At 54.8% G+C, this 21,765-nt stretch overlaps 3 protein-coding genes and 1 long non-coding RNA gene across 7 annotated transcripts; 1 reads left to right on the forward strand and 3 right to left on the reverse strand.

The window, feature by feature from the left end:
- Positions 1 to 947: 947 nt before the first annotated feature.
- Positions 948 to 5,825, reverse strand: KLK8 (kallikrein related peptidase 8). Of its 4 annotated transcripts, none has more exons than XM_001497389.5 (6): positions 5,702 to 5,825; positions 5,240 to 5,317; positions 4,576 to 4,735; positions 4,127 to 4,386; positions 2,290 to 2,423; positions 948 to 1,148 (listed from the first exon to the last, which is right to left on the reverse strand). In XM_001497389.5, the coding sequence occupies exons 2-6, from the start codon at positions 5,307 to 5,309 to the stop codon at positions 987 to 989; spliced, it is 786 nt and encodes a 261-aa protein (XP_001497439.2). In that variant the 5' UTR covers positions 5,310 to 5,317; positions 5,702 to 5,825; the 3' UTR covers positions 948 to 986. The 4 variants fall into 4 exon arrangements, with proteins under 4 accessions (XP_001497439.2, XP_014585481.2, XP_070079308.1 ...); XM_014729995.3 differs by having other exon boundaries at positions 4,576 to 4,738; XM_070223207.1 differs by having other exon boundaries at positions 5,180 to 5,317.
- A 3-nt stretch (positions 5,826 to 5,828) lies between these two features.
- Positions 5,829 to 9,065, forward strand: LOC138915756 (uncharacterized). Its single transcript, XR_011421962.1, has 2 exons — positions 5,829 to 6,003; positions 6,673 to 9,065. It is a non-coding gene; the product is annotated as an uncharacterized lncRNA (long non-coding RNA).
- Positions 6,835 to 12,235, reverse strand: KLK9 (kallikrein related peptidase 9). Its single transcript, XM_001497301.4, has 5 exons — positions 12,100 to 12,235; positions 11,789 to 11,945; positions 9,298 to 9,563; positions 7,936 to 8,072; positions 6,835 to 7,524 (listed from the first exon to the last, which is right to left on the reverse strand). The coding sequence occupies exons 1-5, from the start codon at positions 12,140 to 12,142 to the stop codon at positions 7,372 to 7,374; spliced, it is 756 nt and encodes a 251-aa protein (XP_001497351.1). The 5' UTR covers positions 12,143 to 12,235; the 3' UTR covers positions 6,835 to 7,371.
- Positions 12,236 to 15,923: 3,688 nt separating this feature from the next.
- Positions 15,924 to 20,242, reverse strand: KLK10 (kallikrein related peptidase 10). Its single transcript, XM_023650282.2, has 6 exons — positions 19,989 to 20,242; positions 19,469 to 19,568; positions 18,478 to 18,661; positions 17,479 to 17,753; positions 17,058 to 17,191; positions 15,924 to 16,519 (listed from the first exon to the last, which is right to left on the reverse strand). The coding sequence occupies exons 2-6, from the start codon at positions 19,557 to 19,559 to the stop codon at positions 16,367 to 16,369; spliced, it is 837 nt and encodes a 278-aa protein (XP_023506050.1). The 5' UTR covers positions 19,560 to 19,568; positions 19,989 to 20,242; the 3' UTR covers positions 15,924 to 16,366.
- Positions 20,243 to 21,765: the final 1,523 nt, after the last annotated feature.

Consider the following 21,765-nt stretch of genomic DNA (forward strand, 5'->3'; position numbering starts at 1 on the left):
GAGAATATAATCTGAGAAATCTTGGGTGAAGCAGTTGGTGGTAGTTGAAGGTGAAGTTCAAAGGCTGTGAGGCAGGGAGAGAGACTGGAGCATCCCATGAGGGAGCATACACTGTGAAAATGCGGAAGCATGAAGCAGCGGAAGGAATGATAGAGTCAAACAAATGAGTTAGGTGGTTGGTAGCAAGAAAGGAATGGAACATACCTGAAGGGAGATGAGACAGACACAGAGGACAGCCGAGCTCTACCTCTTTGCAATTTCTTTATATCTTTACCCACTTCACACATCTCTCCCAAAGCAACTTACATTAAGCCTTTGCTCTAATGAAAACTCCCCAAAATGTCCTTTTCTCCAAGCTTCAATTTGGACACGAGCAATGAAGCAGCTCATCTCCCTTTACCACAGTAGTCACCTCCAGACAGCTCTAAGTGGTGAGAAAGATTTCTATTTCTCTCGATAAAAACAAAACAAAACAAAAACCTGTTTCTCAGACTTTTGGGGGCTGTCAACGTTCTATTTCTTGACCTGGGTGTTGGTTTCCTGGATGTTCATATGTGAATATTTAAGATGCTTGTATATTTCCTGCACCCTACTTGGTATGCCTCACAGTTTTAAAAGTAGGGGAGGGAAAATCTCCCCGCAAAGCTTAGAAACACTTTAGCCGCTCAGAAAAACCAAACAAAAACCGTTTCAAGCCTGTCTTTCACAGGCCAGGCCATTGGATATCTGGAAATACTTACATATCTTCTCTCCCCTGAAATTAACCTCCCTCTCCTCCAAGTTCTTCTAGAAAAAAGGGAATCGCTTCAGGCAAAGGCGATGGCCAGAGTGGCCGTGGGGGTCTTGGTCTCTCTAGCCTACCTATCAAGCCCCCCAGCAGGGCGCAGACCCCCACCCTTGCACCCTTCCTGGCAGGGCGGAAGCACAGACAGGCAAGGAGCCACACCCGAGGTTGTGAGTTTATTAAGGGGGGTCCAGAGCTCGCCCTAGAATCTGCCCCTGCTGCCTATGGTCTTCTTGATCCAGTCCAGGTAGCGGCAGATGTTGGTGTAGACGCCAGGTTTCTCGGGCCGCCCACAGGGGTCTGAGCCCCAGGATGTGATGCCCTGAAGGACACCGCCACACACCAGCGGGCCCCCGGAGTCGCCCTGGAGGGAGAGAGGAAGAAAAGAGGTTCACTCAAGATGCTCACAAAGCTCCTTTCTCGGCGGTACCCAGCGTTTGGTACCAGTAGCATGATTGGTTCCCTCTAGCCAATGGGGGATAAGAGCATCATCCCCTGGGACCAATGGTGAGAGAGAGAGAGAGGGGTGGGGCTTCCAGGTATGTGGACCAATGAGGGGAGAGAATGCTGTCTGCAGGGTCCAATCCAGAGAGAAGACAGTGGAGATTATACGGAGCAGGCTGAGCTAATGTCTCCTCCGTTCCTGCCCACTGGTGAAGAGATCCCGGAAACCAGTTCCCAAACATAGGAGAAAGGAGCAGGCTTCTTGTGGACACGAACACAGGTGCACACACACCAAGAGACAATGGCAGGAGTCTTTGTGGGAAGAGACCCTTGTCTCTACAAAACCATCCAGATGGATTGGGCTTCATGACAGGATCACGGGCGGAAATGACACCATTCCTGGCCAATGGGGAAGAAAGCACTGAAGCATCGTCTTCAGGGGCCAATCATTAGCCAAGGAGGTGGGGCTTCCATGAAGAAGACAAAGCCAGGGGGAGCCCTGAGGGTGGGAGGTGCAGCTAATAGGAAAGAGAATGTTCTGTCTATGGCAAATCCCAAGAATTGTCATCTTGGGAATGGGGAGCTCATTGAGGGAGCATTGAAGTCAATGGCACCATTCCCCGGCCATTTGGGAAAAGAGCATTGTTCCAAGGAACCCACCGTAGAAGGCAGCCGTGCTAGGGAACTCAGTCAAGTCCCAAGAAAAATGGCTGACTCCCTAGTCAGTGATAGAGTCAGCACAAATTCCAGCAACACTGAGAGAGGGAGCTTGCATGCCCTCTAGCCTCAGGCTGTCTCCCTCATGGACCTCTCCTCTCACTCCTTTTGACTCCTTCTCCACCCTGCATTCCTTCCTGCAGGCAAGGTTCCCAAGAAAATGACAGTGACAATTCGACATTCCTGATCCCTGTGCTGTGTGGCCTCCAGGGAGTGTGTGGCCTTCTCTGAACCTGCTTCCTACTCCGTAGAGGTAGGGGCAACCTCTCTGGGTGCTAACTCCTTGAGCTTCTACAGGGTGGTAAGGGAGGGGGGGAGGGAAGAAGGTTTCAGAAGTCACTCACCTGGCACGTGTCAGCCCCGCTGTTGCTCCCTGCACAGATCATCCCATCTGTGACTTGCCCAGGGTAGACATCCTCACACCGCTTCTGGGGAAAGATTTCTACTTCTGCACAGTTGAGGGTGTCAGGAAAATTCTCTGAGGGGGCAGAGGTTGTAAGTTACTGAAGAGAGCAACGCTTTCCCTCTGATCCTTCCTGGATCTAACCTCCCTTCTGTCCATCCATAGCTACACGGGATGGTGTGTGTGGGGCGGAGTTTCTGACACATTTTGAAAGGGACATCACTTCTCACCACATTAAACAAAGTCCTGGCCCCTGCTGTTTCCTTTCCTCCATCTAGAGAAGAGCCCTCACACCCTACCTTCTGTTTCTGGCCCCGAGTCATCTTCAAATTAAGGATCAGGTGACCAGGGGGACTGGGGGTGCCCCCTTGTGACTCCTCTGACCCTTTCTTTCCAATCTTCCCACTCCAGACCACCAGATCCTCCATCTCAGCTAAATCCTACTTCTTCTAAATGTCACCTCTTCCTAGAAGCCTTCCCTGACCATTCTACTTAAAACACGGCCTTTCCATCACTCCTTTTCCTCTTAGCCTCCATGATATTCCATCATAGCATGTAACTCTACCTAATGTTTTATTTTATTTGTATTTGTGTGTTGTCTGTTTCCCCCACCTAGCATGCAACTCCCTAAGGCATAAGGACTTCACACAGTACAACCCCTGAGGCACACCAGATGCTCACAAAGAAGTGTTGAATTAATGATTGAAAGTGGAATTCATCTTTCTTATGGATCTTTGAGCAATAGACTCGAAGGGAGAAAACTTCTGTCTGGCACTCTGTGTGCAGGAAGCTATATGCTTACCATCTCATTTACTCCTCACAATGGCTCTTTAAAGGAGGGATGTTTTCATTCATTCCATCATTCCTTCATCTATGCATTTATTTCACAAATATTTATTGAGCGCCTACTGTATACCAGCGCCATCCTGAGCACCAGGAACATCCAGTGAAGAAAAGAGATGCAACCTGAGCCCGTATGGATCTTAAAAATCTATCGAATAATTATCCCCATTTTACAGATGAGGAAAGTGAGGCTGAGAGAAGGGAGGGGACTTGCCCAGAGCCATGGTTTGAACTGACCTGCCTGATTCCCGAGCAGGCGGGTTTCCACGGCATCCCGCTGTCTCCTTAGAAGTAGGAGTCAGACAGGCAGGGACCTGAATTCTGGCTTTGCTGCTTCGTGGCCAATCACGTCGCCTTTCTGAGCGGAGCCCCAATTTTTTTCATTGCGAAGCAGGGTGAGGGGTTCCCTGGACTCGGAAGTCCCAGAGGGAGGACTTCCATGGAGGTGCAGACTTTTGGATGTGGAGTGAGGAGGGAGCTCTGGACCTAGCCTGTGGATCCTGGAGGAGAAAGAACCTGGACTCCTAGATGTGAGGGCAGAAGGGATCTGGGGCCAGGAATCTTGAGCTCAAGAGGAAGAAGGTGCTTTGGGACCTGTTTTCTTGGACCACTGAGGAGCCTGTAGATCCCATGTCTGTTAAGAAGTTTCTATAAAATCCTGTACAGCAAAAGTCTCATAACATGGTGCTCTCCATCATAAAGGAGGCATGCATTCATTGAGCTACTCATTCATTCATCCTTCTACTTTTCTGAGCCTTGCTTAACAATCTGCTAGTTTGCTTTCTTTCTCCTGCCACTCCTGTTAATATTCTGGCCTTCAAGGTGAATCTCAAGATCACAATTATTTTCCCTTCTTTATCTTCTTCTGAAGGCAAAGTTTTGCCAATGGCTTGGGGTCCACTGGGCCAACCAGCTCCTCCTCTCCCTCCTACTACCTCGAGGGCTAGTGATAGAGCCCCAGCCTGAGATGGTGCAGTTCTGGCCAACTTGAGGGCAGCGATCTGTCAGTTTGATGGGCTTCACTTTGGGCCCCAGGCATGCCCGACCACGTAGTCGAATGAGCATCAGGTCGTGATTGTGGTCCCCACTGCTGATGTTGTAGCAGGGATGCGGGATGGACTGAGCCACAGCCATCTCTTGCTCTGTCCCTTCCTTATTCTGCAGACTGTGATCTCCCAGGCGTACCGTGTACTTCCTGTAATGGTGGAGGGTTAGTTTAGGACCCAGGCAGGAAGGAGTCTGGGACCCCAGCCCCCTCATTCCTCAGACCCAGGAGTTGGGGGCCCCCACTTCCCTCTTGGACCTCCTTTCTGATGCCCAATCCCCCGGTCTCCCCTTCCTGAAATGAGGCCCCAGCGCCCTCTTTCCCCAGGCATCCACTCACGTCTTTTTACAGTGGGCTGCCGTGAGGACCCAGCTGTCACCTATGAGGACACCCCCACATTGCAGCCGAATACCCTGGAACAAGCCCGCCTGCCAAGGCTGTGAATGGGCCTTGCACTCGTGGCCGTCCAGGATTTTGTTCTCTTGTGCCAGGAAGTGTCCTGCTGGTGGAGGGAGAGGGCTGGATCACCACCCTCTGGGGCACAGCGCTGGGCCATGCAAAGCACCGTGGGTTCAAAGGGACACACAGCAAGTTCTCTGCCTGCCTCTCCCACGTCCACATGCCCTCACCCCTGAGGCCCTGGCTGCCACACGGATACACATATCCACCCCTGTAAGCCCCTGAGTCATCGCACATAGAGTCACACACCCGAGCACACTTCCACATACATCCACGTGCCCCGTACACTCCCGCGTCTATCTGCGCCTCCCAAACAGCCCTGCTGGCTTGATGTGCTCGTGCAATAAACAGCATCCACTTGACGCACTCCTACTTGCTGCCACGTGCTCCCTCCACCCTCAGGAAAGCCCACAGAAGCTCCCACATGCCATCGCTTGCTTCACCACCCCTCCCCATGCCACCACATGCACCCACATAACATCACCATCACGGCATCCCTGTAGGCTTCCGTGCTGCACCACTGATGCCTTCCAGCCCCCCTCACCTGCCCAGGCTTCCAACAGCAAGAGGAGAAACATCCAGGTCCAGACAGCAGCCGGTGGGGGACGTCCCATGGTGGAGTCTGGGAAAGGAAGAGGGTGGGGCTGAGTCACGAGGATGGGGGAGCGGGACTTTGGGATTGGGGAGGGAGGAGAGCATCCGGAGCTGTTCTTCTGGGTCCTGCAGGAGGAGGGGACTGGGGCCCTGGATTCTTGGGTCTGAGGGAACGGAGCTCTGGGGGGGGGCTAGATTCCTGTGTTCCACTAGAGGAGGGAGTGAGGCTCCTGGTCTCTGGGGTCTGAAGGAAGAGGGAACTGGGAGCTGGGACTCCTAAGTCTTGAGGAGGAGGGGGCTGGGGCCCAGATTCCTGGGTCTTGAAGGCGGAAGGGATCTGAGGTTGAGGTCCTGGGGCCTGGAGGAGGAGAGGCCCCCGGGATGATGCCTGTGTCTGAGGACGGCATCTCACCTTACAGAATCCAGGGGGCAGGGTCACCTACTGACTCGGACCCAGAGGAAGAGGCCCCAGTACTTCAGCTGTCTGCCTGGTACAGGATTATGGAGCCTTTTATCTGGGAATCCCCGCCTCCTGCTCCGCCTCCGTGGCTCCTGAGGCTGCGGAGCATCTGGGAACTGGAACCCTGGGTATCAGTGAGGAGGGGTGAGGGGCTGAATGGGACATCTTAAGGGAAGAGGGGCTGCAATCTGGGACTTCGGAAGCAAGGGAGAGGAGGAGCTCAGTGCTGTAACTCCTGGATCTGAGACAGAAAGGTCTGGGGGCCAGGACATCTGGGTTTGAGGGAGGAGGGGCTGGGGGCCTGGACTTCTGGGTCTGAGGGAGGAGGGGCTGGGGGATGGACCCCTGGGTCTGAGGGAGGAGGGGCTGGGAGCTGGACTCCTGGGTCTGAGGGAGGAGGGGCTGGGGGATGGACTCCCGGGTCTGAGGGAGGAGGGGCTGGGGGATGGACTCCCGGGTCCGAGGGAGGAGGGGCTGGAGGCCTGGACTCCAGGGTCTGAGGGAGGAGGGCTGGGGGCCTGGACTCCTGGGTCTGAGGGAGGAGGGGCTGGAGGCCTGGACTCCAGGGTCTGAGGGAGAAGGGGCTGGGGGAGGTGACTCCTGTGTCTGAAGGAGGAGCGCCTCGGGGGCGGTGACTCCTGTGTCTGGGGGAGGGGGATGTTGGAGGCCTGAACTTGGGTCTTGAGGGAGGAGGGGCTGGCAGCTGAATTCTTAAGTCTTTTTGGAAGGAGGGATTTGGAGCCTGGGTTTTTGTGGGAGGAGGGGGCTGCTGCCAGGAACCTGGAAGGGAAGAAAGGCGAGTCCGACATCTGAGGGCGGATCGGGCCCCGCCCGCTGCCCCCTGAGAGATGTGCGATCTGGGAAGGCAGGTTTGGGAGGCACCGTGACCTGATTGCCCCTTTCCCTGGGGGCGACGGGACCAGCCCGAGCAGATCCCAGGAGGCTTGATGCAATAGGGCTGATGGAGACAGACTTCAGGCGGGACCTACGAAGAGCTCAAGGGGAATTGCAGCGCGGTGGCCGTTCCCTCTCTGCCCTCCGCCGCCCACCGGTTGCCCTTCCCTCATTCCACGACGAGACAAAAGGAGCGGCTCCGCGCGTTTATTGTAAAATCATCCATTGGATCTGAAGGGGTCGAGACCCTTCTCCCCGTCGGGTCCCCGCCACAATTCAAACCCAGGACACGCCTGGGGCGGGGCCACGAGGGGCGGAGCCCGACACCGCGGGAGCTGCACGTGGGTGGAAGGTACCGCCCCCTGACGTCACACGGGGGGGGGTCTCGGGTGGAAGGGGCGGGGCCACAGAGGGGTGGAGTCCAGAGCGGAAGTCTCATTGGACGGAGTTCTGAGGGGCGGAGCTATCTGGTGGATTTCACTCCTGGGCTGAGCCGCAAGGGGATGCTGTTCCACCCGGGTGGTGCCTGTTCTTGGTGACCTTAGACGCCGGGCCACGAGGGGCGGAGCTGTCTCCCTGCTCCATTCCGAGGGGGCCGAGCCCGAATGGCCGCAAGGCGTCTCCAGGGCGACTGAGGCCAAGAGCGGAGACCACTGAGGCTGGAGCCCTGCAGTTCCTCCCGGCTCTGCGCCCACCCTCCTCTCTCGGTCAGTGCAAAGAGCGAGGGCTCAGTTGTCCTCCATGGTCTTTCGGATCCAGTCCACGTAGTGGCATACGCTGGTATAGACGGCCGGGCGCCGGGGTCTGGAGCAGGGTTCGGCACCCCCAGATACCACACCCGCCAGGGTTCCGTCGCAAACCAGGGGCCCCCCAGAGTCACCCTGTGCACAGAACAGAGAAACTGTTAAGTGGGTCTATTCATGACAGTACACAGGTCACTTCCTCCCTGCAGGAAGACCCGAATCCTCTCCCCCAACACCCCCATGTCCCGGTCTCCAGTCCCTCCTCCCTCAGACCCAGGAGTACCAGCTCATAGCCCCACCTCACCCCTGGACCTAGCACTCTGGGCTCCTAGCTCCCACATCCTCCAGGACTTAGAGTCTGGACCCCTAATCCCCTCCTCCTTTAGATCCAGAAATCCTGGCCCTGGTCCCATCCTCTCCCAGGACCCAGGTGCCCCAGCTCCCACCTTGCTTTGATCCAGGAAGTCTGGGGCCCCAACTCCCTTCTCCCACAGGACCCGGAAATCCTGGCAGGATACCCATCTCCCTCCTCCCCAGAGTAGGTCTCACCTGGCAGGAGCCCCGGCCCCCCTCCCAGAGGCCGGCGCAGAGCATGCTGTCCGAGATGTGGCCTGGATATGCCCGATGGCAGAGTTTGCGCTCCAGGATGCTGATGTTGGCACACTGCAACGTGAGTGGGTACTGCACTGTTGGCGATAGAGACTCATCCATAGAGGATCAGCAACTGTCCCCATCACACTGAGTGGCCCCCCCACCCTTTCCGAAGGACTCATAGAACCACAGTGTAAGACTCTCAAAAACAGAAACGAGAGTTGGAGGCAAAGAGACAGAATCACAGCGTGAAAGAGAAATAGATGGATATGAGGAGGGGGAGAGGGCCAAAGAGAGGGAGAGTGAGAGAGATGCCGAGAGCCAAGAGACAAGAAGAGATACATATGTAACTCATGCAGAGAAAAACAGAGACCGTGGCGGGAGATAGAGACCTCTTAAGGGGAAAAAGGTTCTCAGAGGAAGCAATGAAGAAATAGGGAGAAATAGGCCCAGAAATAACCAAGGGAGAAGGCAGTGTGATAAAGTAGAGAAGACGTTTCTGGTCATTGATAAAGATACAGATAAAGATTCAGAGATGCCGGATAGAGAGAGGGAGATACAGTGTATATAATAGAGATACAGATGCCTATATATCTGTATAGGTCCATGTATACAATATCTGGGTGCAAATTCAGATGCAGCCAGGGGCTTGTTCGGTAAACAGAAGTGGGTGGAGGGGACTGTGCAAGGAGACAGCAGACAGTGGGGCAAACTGTGGTGGGCCAGAGAACCCGTATCTTGTCTAAACTAGACAGCCCCAACTGACTCTGTTCAACAATTGTCCATATTTTGGGAAAGTGGATCCAGTGGACACAGTTCTTTGAATTTTTCGAGTGACTCCAAAAACTTTTCTTTTATGTAAAATCTCGTGGGTGTCAGAGGTTGGCAGCTACAAATTCAGACTTTTTTTTTCAAGATACTTTGAAAACTGATACTGATGTGGGAAACCAAATTTGGCTCATAAGTTGCTGATTTGTGATTCTGAGACATGTAACCCTATTTTGATTCTAAGATCTGTGTGTTTTCACATTTAAACATCTCTGAAATCCGGAGGTGTCTTCCAGTAAATGCTGTCATACGAGCCTCAATGGGACCTTTTGTTGTTCTTGTTGCTAGCAGGTCATAAAATGGTGATGCATCTTATAATTCGTGGCATCTTAGATTTGGTGGAATAGATGGATCGACGGATGGATGGATAGATAGATAGATAGATAGATAGATAGATAGGAGACAGAGATGGAAAGGCAGAGACAGAGACAGAGGAGGGATTCAGACCCTCAGCCTGAGATGTAAAGGGGTGTGTTGTGGGCAAGACTGTACCCTTGGGGCTGGACACGGCCCCCCAGCCTGAGATGAGACACTGGGTGCCTGGAGAGACACAGGTGTGGCTGAGGTTGAGGGGTTGCACAGCAGGTCCCAGTTGTGCCTGCCTGGGCAGACGGATCAGCATGATGTCATCGTTGTGGTCATTGGCACTGAGGTCCTCATTGAATCCAGGGTGCGGGAAGAAGTCAGTGACCCGGAACAGCTGCTCTGGACCTTCCCATTTCCAGAGATGATGCTCCCCGAGGCGGACCCACAGATATCTGTTGAGACAGGCCTCGGAGATCAAGCTGGGAGAACATGTGGGGTCTTCACAGTCTGGGTCCTCTTTTTCTGTCCACCAGGCTGCTGTGTAATCCTCCACAAGCCACACCCCCTCTCTGGGCCCCCATCATTTACATGTGACCCAGGGTGCTGTGTGATTTTAAGCAGGGCACACACCCTCTCTGGGCCTCTGCTCCCCACTCCATCCCTTTGTCTGCTTCTACCTTTGTAGTTCTCCCCAGAAACCTCATACCCCTTCCTAGGTGCATGACGAGTGAGCCATCTTCTTCGCTGCCCCACCTGGGGCCTTGGTGGTGACCTAGTACCTGGGAGCCATGTAGGCATGTGGGGGTTCCACTTATCACACAACAACAGCTCCACCTCCTGCCTCCACAGGTCTAGTGGCTTCCCTGGGGAGTGGCTCTGTGTGTGTGTGTTGGTGTATGTGTCCATATGGAGGAGGATGGCATATGGAAAATCCCCAAATTGGGGGTCATCTGTGGCCTCATGCTTTTCCTGTCTGCCATATCCCTCACCCCTCAATGCATTTCTTCCCGAGGTCTAACCTCAAGCACTCTCCACACCGTCCCAGTCCACTTCTTCTTCTCTGGGTCCATGCCCTGGATGGCTGGGGACCCTCAGGGGTCTCCATGTCCATCCCCCAGCCTCTGACCTCTGATGCTAGGGGCCAGGCTAATGAGTGAGAATCCAGGGTTTGAGAAGCGTGAGGTGTCATGTTTATCTCTGTCCCTCTCTGTCACCTCATTGCCTTGGCTCTGTGTCTAGGAAACCAGCCCCCCACCGCAACTCTTCCCTGCCTCTGAGTCTCTTCTCCCTCCACATCTCAGCTTCTCTCCTTCTTTGTCTTTGGGGCTGGAATCTGTGCATTGTTCTTCCAGCCTGATGTACAGACCTGAGCTAAAAGAGGCCCCATCATGGAGGAATGCATGATGGGAAATTCCCACACAACATGCTGGGCGGCCAGAGATAATGTAGAAAAGACTTCTGCCTCAGGTAGATTCTAGGGTTCTATTAGAATGCCTAGAATCTAAAATTCTAACACGCTAGGAATCCATGATTCTAGAATTCTATGAGGCTTAAGTGCTAGAATGTTATGAATCCAAGATTCTAATGTTCCAGATTTCACTGGATCAAAAAATTCTAGGATTTTTAAATGATCTGGATTAAATCTATGATTTAAAGAGCCTAGAATTTTAATATTCTGGAACAATAAGACTAGAATTTCAGTATTCCAAAATTTTATAAATCTATGATTTTAGAAACGAGAATCTAGGATTCAAGTAGTTTGAGACTAGAATTCTCTGAATGAAAACTTTGGGGATTTGAAGAGTCTTGAGTGATAGCATTCTGGGATAGCAAATCCACCAGATTCTAGACATTTATGAATATAAGCTTCCAGAATTCTCTCAGCTCAAGATTCTAGAATTTTGTAAGTCACAGAAATCTAGGATATCGTAAATCAAAGATTCTCTGACTATGAGTTTCCGTAGCCCATAAACCTAGCTAGAAGACTCTAGAATTCTAGCTGGAATCTAAGATTCTAGGATCGTGCTGTCCAATACAGCTACTGAGCACTTGAAATGGGGCTAGTCCAAATTAAGATGTGCCTTACATGTGAAATGCATGTCTGATTTCAAAGGCTTTGAACAAAAAAAAGAGGAAACCATGTCATTCACAAATATTGAAAAATTGATTAGATGTTGAAATAATATCTTGAGTCTGTCAAATTAAATCTATTATTAAAATTCATCTCACTTGTTTCCTTTTGACTTTTCCGTGTGTCTTCTAGAAAGCTAACTTACCTACGTGGCTGGCATTATATTTCCTTTGGGCAGCCCTGGTCTGGACTTCTAAGATTCTAATAGTCTCTAATCCATGGTTCTAGAATTCACAGAAGCTGGTGTAGAGTCTCGTGGATCCAAGCTTCTAGGAGTCTACGATTCTGGATTTCTCTGGGTCAGAGTCTAGGATTCTAAGAGTATGAGTTTTGAATCTTTAGATTCTTAGAGCCAGATATTTTAGGATTCCAAAAGGAGGAGAGTGGAGTCTCTATAATTCTAAGAGTTGAACTTTTCGGCAACAGAAATGGAGGCTCAGCCTTTCCTGCCGACAGCTCCCTCCCTTCTCTACCAGAGGCCCCTTGCCCCTCACGCTTTCCTGACCCCCAGCCCCTTCCCCAGAATGGCCCACCCGGGTCACTCACGGCTTCCGGCAGTGGGCGGCTGTGAGCAGCCAGCGGTCACTGATGAGGGACGCCCCACAGAAGAGGCGGGTGAGGAAGAAGAGGCCTGCCTGCCAGGGCTGCGAGTTGGGGCGGCATTCCTGGGCCCCGACGGCTCGTGTGTCTGCCCAGCCGTGCCCTGGGGTTAGGGTGGGGGACAGAGGGATCAATGAAGAGCAAGATGGGAGGGCTGGGGAGAGATGCTGAGATGTATAGAGGGCAGGAGCGAAGGGCAGGATGGGTGGGCGCCCAGGACCACGGAGGGGCAGTCGGATGGAAGGCTGGACCCTCACCTGCTAGCACAGAAAGCAGAGCACAGATGAATCCCAGCTTCATGACCTCCGGGTGCCTGGGTCCTCGACCCTGTGCTCGGGCGTCCCTGCTTCTTTATGGTAAGCCATGCCATCTCCCATCTCCTTCCTCCTCCCTGGGGCCGCCCCGTGATTAATCTGGATTGAGAAATGTCATGGGGGGGAGGGGGAAGCCCGGGACCTTGACTGGGGGCCTTGGAAAGGGAGGAAGCACAGGGGGACACCCTGTCCTGATGAGGGGGTGACCTGCTAGGTGCGGGCTTGGCTAAATGGGGGAGGGGCCCTGGGAAGCGGAGTCCTCCAGAGGGTCTCCAGGAAGCGTTGCCCTCATTCCCCCCTGACCTCCGGATACAGAATCTGGATCCAGGATGTTCTGTGGCTGGGAGGAGGAAGAAAGAAGGAGAGGAGGTGGGGTCTTGGGGTGAAAGCAAATTTATCTTGAATGAAGCTGTGGAGAGCTGGGACTAAGGTGCAGGGCAAGCTGGAGGGATGTGCAGGAGGACCTTGCAGAAATCAAGCTAGGGGTGGGAGAAAGAACCAGGACTCCGAGGGAAGAAGGCAGACAGGATGGGGGTGGGGAGGGGAAAGAGAGAGAAAGGAAAAAAAAAAAAAAAGGATGATAGAGACACAGAAGGATCTGGGGCAAGAGGGGAGAGAGAGAGACCACAAGACAGCTGCGCATGTGTACACATCCCACAGAGCACTCCTTGCTCTGGGGGTGTGGGCCCCTTCCCACAAGTATGATAGGTCTCTCCTAGGAGGTTGGGAAATACGGTCCCCACTGCATGAACCACTTTTGCCATAGCTACCCCTTTCATCACATCGCCACTACTCCAAGGACTCAGGTGCCCAAGCTAACTGGAATATAGTACTTTTCCATTTCTTTTAATACCACTAGATCGTGCCTGAGTCCTCCCAACATCGTCTTCTTTTTTTCTCACCCATTTCCCCTCCATTGTCCTTCCCGTCACCCCACCCTTCCTGTCTCTCTCTCCATCCTTCCTTCTTACCGGGTGGCAGCCCCCTGGAGGGCCAAGCCTAGGTCTGACTCATCTTGGTGTCCCCAGCCATCACCCAGTTCAGGGCTGGGCTCATGGGAATCCTCAGGAGATGTTAATTGAATGAGTGAATGTCTTTCTCTATATCCTTCTTTTCCTGGTGAACACCTGCTCATCCTTCAGGACCCAACCTAAATGCCCCCTCCTCCAGGAAGTCCTCTCCGATTTCTCCAGGCAGAGTCCATCTTTTCCTTCCTCTGGGCATCCACAGCCTCTTCTGCTTTCTGTTGTCACAAGTCTGATGATCAAGCTGGATCTGGGCTCCCCTTGAATGCCTCCTTGCTCTGGTTAGTGGTTGGAACAAGGACTCTAGACCTGAACCACCTGGATCCAAATTTCAACATGGGCAATTGTTAGGTGTGACCTTGCGCAAGTCATTGGGTCTCTCTCAGTTGCTCCATCTATTAAGTAGCAATAGTAATCAGGACTGTAGGGGGGTTACATGAATTAACACATGTGAAGCACGACAGTCCCTGGCACACGGTAAGCATTTAATAAATATAATACGTTTATCCGTCTCCTTCAGAGCTCTCTACTGCCTCCGACACAATACACGTCACCCACGGCTACACTTGTCTTACACCGTCTCTAGAAGGGACTTCTTTGAGACCAGGAACTGAATACCCACTATGTGTTGAGTGCCATGGTAACTGCTTTAAGAACATCTTGACAGCTGTCCTTATTGGCTGTTCACTCTGTGTCTGGCAGTTTGGTAAGTGTTTTGTGCGTATTATCTCATTTAATTCTCATGAGCCTCTAATCCATTTCTGCTTCACAGAGGGGACAACTGCTGTAGAGAGCATTCAAGTAATTTGCTCAAGGTCGCAGAGTAAGTGACAGAAATGCATTTCCTTCTCTACCTGGTGAACTCCTGTGTATCCTTTAGAACCCCATGCGAGTGTCCCCTCATCTGAGAAACCTTCCCTGACTCCTTGGCCCAGCCTTGGGGTGCCCCATGCCTCCTTCTGTTACGGTGATGATCGATTTGGATTATTCGTTAATTTAACAATGTGTTGAGTGGCTTCTTTGCACCAGGCACCATAGCAGGTGCTTAGAAAACCACCGTGAATAAATCAGAGTCCCTGCCCTCACGGACTGGGTCAAGAGAGAGAGGGGACAGATCATGGTGGAGTAAACAAATAAATGAGATTATTTCAGCTATAACAGTGCTGTAAAGGAAATAAAAAAACAATGGGAGCCAGCCCTGACGGCCTAGTGGCATTCTCGGTTTGGTTCCCGGGCACAGAACCCCACCACTCGCCTGTCAGTAGCCATGCGGTGGCAGCGTCTCACATAGAAGAACTAGAAGGACCTACATCTAGAATATACAACTATGCACTGGGGTTTTGGGGAGGGAAACACAAAAGAGAGAGCAAGATTGGCAACAGATGTTAGTTCAGAGTCAATCTTTCCCAGCAAAAAAAATAAAATAAAATAAGCAACAGATTGGTGACCCCGGGGTGGCAGAGGGATCCCTTTATGCAGGGCAATCCTGGAAGGCCTCCTTGAGGAGGTGACCTTTGAGTGGAGACCTGAATGACAAGAATGTAAGGCTTGCCTGTCTCCCTGGCCTGACTGGTAGCTCCTTGAGGGTAGGGCCCGGTCTGATTCATCTCGTGGACCTGGCATAGGCTCCATAAACACTTGCGGCATGACTAAAGGAACGAGCAAATTGCCTTGAAAAAGGAATCGGAGTTTTTGCGTTCCCACCTACTGTGCTTCCAATCCCGGCGTGACAAACTCAGCTGATATGCCTGATTGACGTTTCCTGGGTGTGCTAATGCGGGGGTGGGGGGGGAGGCAATGGAAGGGCGCTCTGTAGACTCTGTGCTCTGACCATCTTCCGTGGGCTCCGTGAGGGCAGGACATTTGTGGTCACCACTGCCTTCCGGGCCCGCCATATAGTAGGCGCTCAGTAAGTCCTCATTTGACAGGGGGACGCAAAAACAACCAGGGCCCGCTGGGAAATTTCTGTCGTGCAAACGTTCTGCTTATGTAGCGCTCCAAAGGCCAGGCTAAGCAGAGAGACCCAAACATCTGCGAGCTTCGCCTGGATTCGTCTATAACGCCCCCCAGCACGGGAATATTCACCCCAAGGCAATTTCAGGGAGAGGAGAAAAATCCCTCCTCCCAAATTTTCAGGGCAAAATCTCAAAGCCCCATTTGGGATGGGGACGGGGTCGGGGACGGGGATGGGGATGGAATTGGACCTGGGGTCATGGATGTTGGACTCGGGGATGAACGTGACGTGGTGGAGCCGGGACTGTAGCTCGTGGGAGGTGAAGTGATGATGGAGACGGATCCGACAAAGCAAAAAATTTCCCCTAAATGTCAGAGGGCTCCTTTGCATGAGCTTGGCACCCGAGGTGGGGAGCGTTCCTCTGGTCTTAGAGGCTGGGATGGAGGCAGGGCGAGGTCCCTCGGGTTCCAGGGGCCCCAGGAAGTCAGAGAAGGTACCAGATGACTCAGAGGCGGCCCAGCTCTCGGACAGGAAGAGCTGGTGTTGGGTGGACTCAGACATGGGGAACGGTGGGAAGGAAGAAGGAAGTAGTGAAGAGGTACCCCATGGACCTTTAGAGGAGGGTGGAGGATGTGCTTCTCCCATCGGCCCCGAGAGATGGAGGTGGGGATGGTGTCTCGGGTGGGGTGGGGGATTGGGCTTGGGAGCTACCCCTGTGCTTTTCTCCCCAGGACACAGAGTCACACACCAGGACCTGTTCACAGATCATGACAACAGGTAACACTTAGTCAGAGCTCACCGCCCACTGGGTTAATGCTTTACTGATAATTACGTGAGGATCTACGCACACACAGGATATCATAGTCTCCTCACAACACATCTATGAGGAGATGTCCATTATCCCCATATTCCAGGTGAGGAAGCCCAGGCCCAGAGAGGGTACTTGGCTTGCCCAAGGTCACACAGCAGGGAGTGGTAGAGGAAGCCTGGTTGGGGGACGGAGAACTTCTCTCGGAGACTGAGTGACTACCGGCTTCCTCGTTTCTCTTGAACAAAATTTTGCCAACACTCTCTGCACTTTGGCTTGAATGCTGGCAGAGAACAGCAGTGGGCAGGGCGGGGGAGAATGGTAGCAGGTGCGGACGGACAGCCGAGGTTTGCGTGGGGCAGGGGCAGAGTCCAGTCGACCGTGGAGGAACGAGGAAGAGGGCAGAGTTGCCAGGCCTCTGGGTCAGTTGGAACGTATGGTTTTCTCTATCCAGGAGGTGTATTTGCAGATCTGAGTGTAGACAGCTGGGTGCTGAGCAGAGCCACACGGGTAGATGCCCCACGAAAGGGTGCCCTGCAGGGTCTCGTCGCAGACCAGAGGGCCACCGGAGTCACTCTGGGGCGGGAGGAAAGAGAAATAAATACATCAAAGCAAGGGCTGTCACTTGGTGGTCTGGTCGTGAGAGGGAGGACGGGGCTAGGGAGGGTTGGAGCCGGGCTGGGATAAAGATGAGGTGGGGGTGGGGATGGAGCGGAACTTGGGGTTATGGGCATTGGGTCGGGGGGATGAGGGTGGAGACGCGGCAGAGCTGGGATTTGTAGCTCCTTATAGGTAAAGGGATGGGGATGGATCTAAAGATAGGGATGGGGGAGGGGTTTAGGAATGGCTTGAGGACGGGAATGCGGTGGAGGATGGAGTGGGAAGGGCTGGGGACGGCCTTGGGAATGGAGCTGGGAACCGGGTGGGGCGGGAGAAGATGGACTCGAGGAGGTAGCGCTGGACATGGGGTTAGAGTTGGGGTAGCGATGTGGTCGTGCTGGACATAGGGAGGACTTCGTGCTGGGGGTGGCTATGGGGTTGGGGACTTCTGTTTTCCCATAACCTCCCTATCCTCCCCGCCATGAGTCAGTGACCCTCCTTGGCCAGTCCCTACCTGGCAGGGGTCCTGGCCCTGGTCCAGCCCTGCACATATCATGTTGCTGGTGACCACACCAGGGTAGAAGACCTCACACTCCTTAGGACTCAGGATAGTGACCCTGGAGCAGCTCAGGCCCTTGTTGTACTTCACTGACGGGAGAAAACACCTGGTCATTCCAGGGTCCAGCCCCCCATCCTCAAGGACCCAGGTGCCATCCTTCCCCAGACCCGGGAGTCCAGGCCCCCAGCCCCTCCTCCCTCAGACACAGGAGGCTGTGCCCCCAGCCCCTCCTCCCTCAGACCCAGGAGTCCAGCACCAGCCCCTCCTCCCTCAGACCCAGGAGTCCGGGCCCCCAGCCCCTCCTCCCTCAGACCCAGGAGTCCTGGCCCGCAGCCTCTTTCCCCGAGATACAGGTCTCAGGGCCCCCAGTTCTTGCCTCTTCGGGCGGCCGTGGTGCCCCAGCCAGCAACCTGGCACCTGTCACCGGGCTGGGCACAGCGGTAGGGCAGGCGGAGGGTCTGGATGCGAGTCCCCAGCACAGCAGGCCTTGCCAGCTTCAGCAGCATGAGGTCATGCTCGTCTGTCCGCCTCGGCAGGATGGGGCCTGAGCCCTGGTGGTACTTATGGTGGACAATAGGGCGAGTGGTCCGGCGGAGCTGCTCACCCTGGAGAAGCAGCAGGTGGTCGTCCCCTATTCGAGCCCACAGCGGCCTGAGGAGGGGAGAGACATATGGAGGCAAAGCCTTTGTAGGGACTGGGATGGACTCTGAGTTTCTGGGAAGGAGGGGACAGGGAGCAGGCTGGGGGCCTGGACCCCTGGTTCTGAGGGAGGAGGGGCTGGGGTCTGGACTCCCGGGTCTGAGGGAGGAGGGGCTGGAGCTGGACTCCCGGGTCTGAGGGAGGAGGGGCTGGGAGCTGGACTCCCGGGTCTGAGGGAGGAGGGGCTGGGGGCCTGGACACCTGGGTCTGAGGGAGAAGTGAGTGGGGTAGAAGAGAGCTTGGAACCTAAATTCTTGAGACATGGGAAGAAGCAATCAGGTGTTTGCGTCCCTGAGTTCTGCAGGAATTGAGGGCTGGGGGGGGTCTACCTGTGTAAACCTGCCCCTTCATTCCTCGCCTAATCGGGACTCAGGAGGGGAACAATTTTTTTTAGTTCTAAATTCCTAACCACACGAGACCCTGACAGCTACCTACACCCAAACGAGAATCAGCTGGACGGGGTGATGGCTGGGCCGAGAAACGCTGAGAAGGACCACATCGCCCCCTGGTGGCCACAGCACAACCCCATCTCTCCTCCTACGGGAAGCACTCCAGGACTGACCCCCATGTCGAACTAGGAGAGCTCCATACCCTCAAGTGCCCCAGCCCTTCCCGCCCCCTTCCCGGGGTCTGCCACCCCAGCCAACCCGTCGCGTCCCCGAGGAGCTCCCCCTACTTGTTGGTCCCGCAGTGCGCGGCCGTGAGCACCCAACTCTTGTCCACCAGGACGCCCGCGCAGTGGAATGAGAGACCATTGAACAGGGAGACCTGCCAGGGCTGCGAGCCGCGCGCGCAAGGGGCGCCGGAGGCCACGGGGTCCGAGCCCGTGTCGTTCCCGGGGAGCAGCAACGCCTCCGCGGCTGGAGGAAGAAAGGGGGTGGAGATCAGAGCAGGGCAGAGGCTGGGTTTGGGGTCTGAGCGGGGCCATGGGAGGCGGCTTCGGGGGACGCAGCCAACACCGTGGGGAGGGCGTGGAAATCGGGGGTTGTGCATGAACCGAGTGGAAGTGGGCGGTGAGGAACCGGCGTGAAAGGGAGAGGAGGCGGGTGTACGGCCGAGCGGAGGAGGAGAGCGGACGGGCTGGATGCGGAGGAGCAAGGACAGAATGCAACACAGGGGACAGAGAGAGCACGCGGCGGGGGGCGGGGGGGGGACGACCAGGGGGCGGAGCTACAACGGGGCGGGGCCACAAGGGGCGGGGCTGGAACGCGGCAGAGGGGCCAGGAGGCGGGGATAGAAGGTGGCGGAGCGGCAAGGGGCGGGGATACAACACGTCGCAGGGTGAGAGTAAGGATGGGAATAACGCCAGGAGCTAGAAAAGGGAGTGAGGGCAAAAAGCGACAGAGCAAGACTTGGGATAAAATAGGGCGCAGTGAGAAGGGGCCAGGACAGAATGGGTGGAGTAAGGGGCAGGGAAAGGACGCCGCAAGGAAAAAGGGGGAGTCGGGATCCAGGTGGAGTAAACGGGCGGTGCCTGGATGGAGCTGGACATCCAGGGGCGGGGCCAGAAGGGGCGGGGCTGACGGGGTTGGGGGGTGCTCCCGATCGGTGGGTGGATGCTGGGGTCCCAACGAGTGGAGAGGTGCGCTAGGGTTGGTGACAAGAGCACACTCTCCCATCGCCCCGGGGCCCCAGCGCCTCCCGCCAAGCCCTGCCTCCCGCCTCACCCCAGAGTTGCGCAGTCAGCAGCGGCAGCAGCAGCTGCGCCAGGGCCCGGGTGCCCGAGGCGGCGGAGAGGTGGAGGTGCGGGGATTTCATGGCCAGGACCTAGGTTGGGGGGCCGGGGGCGGTTCAAAACACATGTCCTGTCAGAGACCGCCACCCCACCGCGCCCGTCCGCCCAGCCTGGGCCACCCCAGCCCGCGGGGACCCGTTTGACTGCAGCCGACCATCGCAGGGACTGGCAGGCGGGCTATTCGGACCAGATCAGCTGCAATGGGCGCAATTACCCTAATGACGTCCCTAGTGGCGTCCTCCTGCCCTCCCTACGCCCGAGGGGAGCGCTCTCCCGGCGGGGCTGTCCCCGCGCGTTGGGTTTCGCCCTCCTTCTCTGGTGGGGTTGGGGTCCGAGGCTCAGAGGCGCGTCCAGCAGACGGAAACCGAGGCTCAAGGCGGGGTTCTGCCCGAGGGTCCCCACCCTTGCTCTCGCGACCCGCCCCCACCGGGGTGGGATGCATCTCGCCTCACCTGGGAGTCCCAAGGGGAAGCAGCAACGAGACCCAGAAGTACCTCCGCCCTGCCGCGTGGGCCGCCGAAGCCTCTGCCCAGAGACCCCTGGCTAGGCCTTCCCTTTTAACCCCGAGAGAGTCCGGAAACTTCTCCACCTTCCCCCCAGGGCCTCACCCCCTCCCTTTCTCTCTCCCTAATTAGGCCGTGGGTGGGGCTGGCACCCAACCTGGGCCCCAGATTCCTGCTCTGGGAGGGGCCCCCGGAATACAGGCTTCTCCCAGTGCCCGAAACACCCTTTTTTGGAACTGGATTCCATGCGGATTCCCCAGGTTTCCTGTTCCAAGAAGTCTTCCCAGAAGGGGAGAGAGGGCGCCCCATCCCCAGGGGGCCTGGGGGTCGTGGGGATAGTGTTGTGTTAGGTGAACCTGATCCAGAGAGAGAAAAATAAATAAACAGGGAATTGCATACCTAGAATGACATAGTGACTAAAACCAGAAGGCTGATGAGAGAGGGAGGCAGGAAGATAAGATAGATTGAAGGAAAGAGTGGGAGCGACAGAGACTGAGACACACAGAAACAGGAGAAGAGGGAAACAGGGAGACAGAAAGGGAGAGATGCAAACCCAGAGGGATGCTCTGTGCTTGAGGCAGCTCAGTGTGTCCCGGTGACTAGCCCCCAGTGTGTGTTGGGGGAGTCTCCGATCATGCCTGTGTGTGGTCGCTTCACATCCCCCCTGCCTTCTGCGTGTCGCCGCCAGGTGACACACAGTCCCGTGAATCACAGGAGGCCGCAAGGGGCATCAGCATCACCTGGGCCAACTCCCTCATTTCAAGGGAGGAATGGGAGGCTCAGAGAGGGCAGTGACTCACAGGTGGTCACACAGCACGCCTGGCTAAAAACTGGAGGCCCCAGTTCCAGCTCTGGGCTCTTGCTCCTCAGGCCAGCCACCTCCCCTGCTAGGTGAGCCAGACATCAAAAAAAGATCCTGAGTTCTAGACTGTCTGTGGGGCATCTTCCTCAGTGAGAAGTGAGTTAATTCCAGTGGCTGTCCCATGGAACTTTCTGCAGCGGTGGGAATGCTCAGTATGTGCTGTCCACCATGGCAGCTGTCAGTCACATTGGCTATAGCACATTTGATACGTGGCAAGTGGGACTGAAGAATTCCACTTCTGATTGTATGTAATTTTAATGTAAATAGGCACGTGGGGTTAGCAGCTACCATCTTGGCCAGGCATGGGTCTCGATGAAGCAACTACCTATCTTGGAGTTTGGAAACAAAACAATAGCTCTTTTTTTGTTAGGTCTTAACTATCTGCAGGCTGGCTTACTAGCTGTGCTATCATACTTTTGCATGCACGATTTTACAGAGAAGGAAGTTGAGCCTTCATCAAGGCAGTGTTGCTCAGTACTTAAGAAGTCATCTTGCTTCAGATTCCCTGCTCTTCTGTGCTCTTCTGCTTACTGGCTGTGTGACCAGGAGCAAGGGACTGCATTTCTCTGTGCCTCAGTTTCCTTGTCTGCAGAACAGGTATAATAGTAGCACCGACCTCATAGGGTTTTGTGAAGATTAAGTTAGTTCATACATTTAAAAGCCTTTGGACGAGGACCTGGCATCTGGGAAGCACCCAAAAGATTCATTCATTCGGTAAATATTTATTGAAACCTTGGTGAGTGCCAGGAACCGTCTTTGCGGCTGGGGATACAACAGTGACCCAAATAGCTATTATCACTCCCAGAGTGACAAGTTAGTACAAGGCAGAATTTGAACCTAGGCTTTGCTAATTCCAAACCCCAA

The sequence above is a fragment of the Equus caballus genome, chromosome 10, assembly GCF_041296265.1.
Source record: "Equus caballus isolate H_3958 breed thoroughbred chromosome 10, TB-T2T, whole genome shotgun sequence".
Taxonomy (NCBI): domain Eukaryota; kingdom Metazoa; phylum Chordata; class Mammalia; order Perissodactyla; family Equidae; genus Equus; species Equus caballus.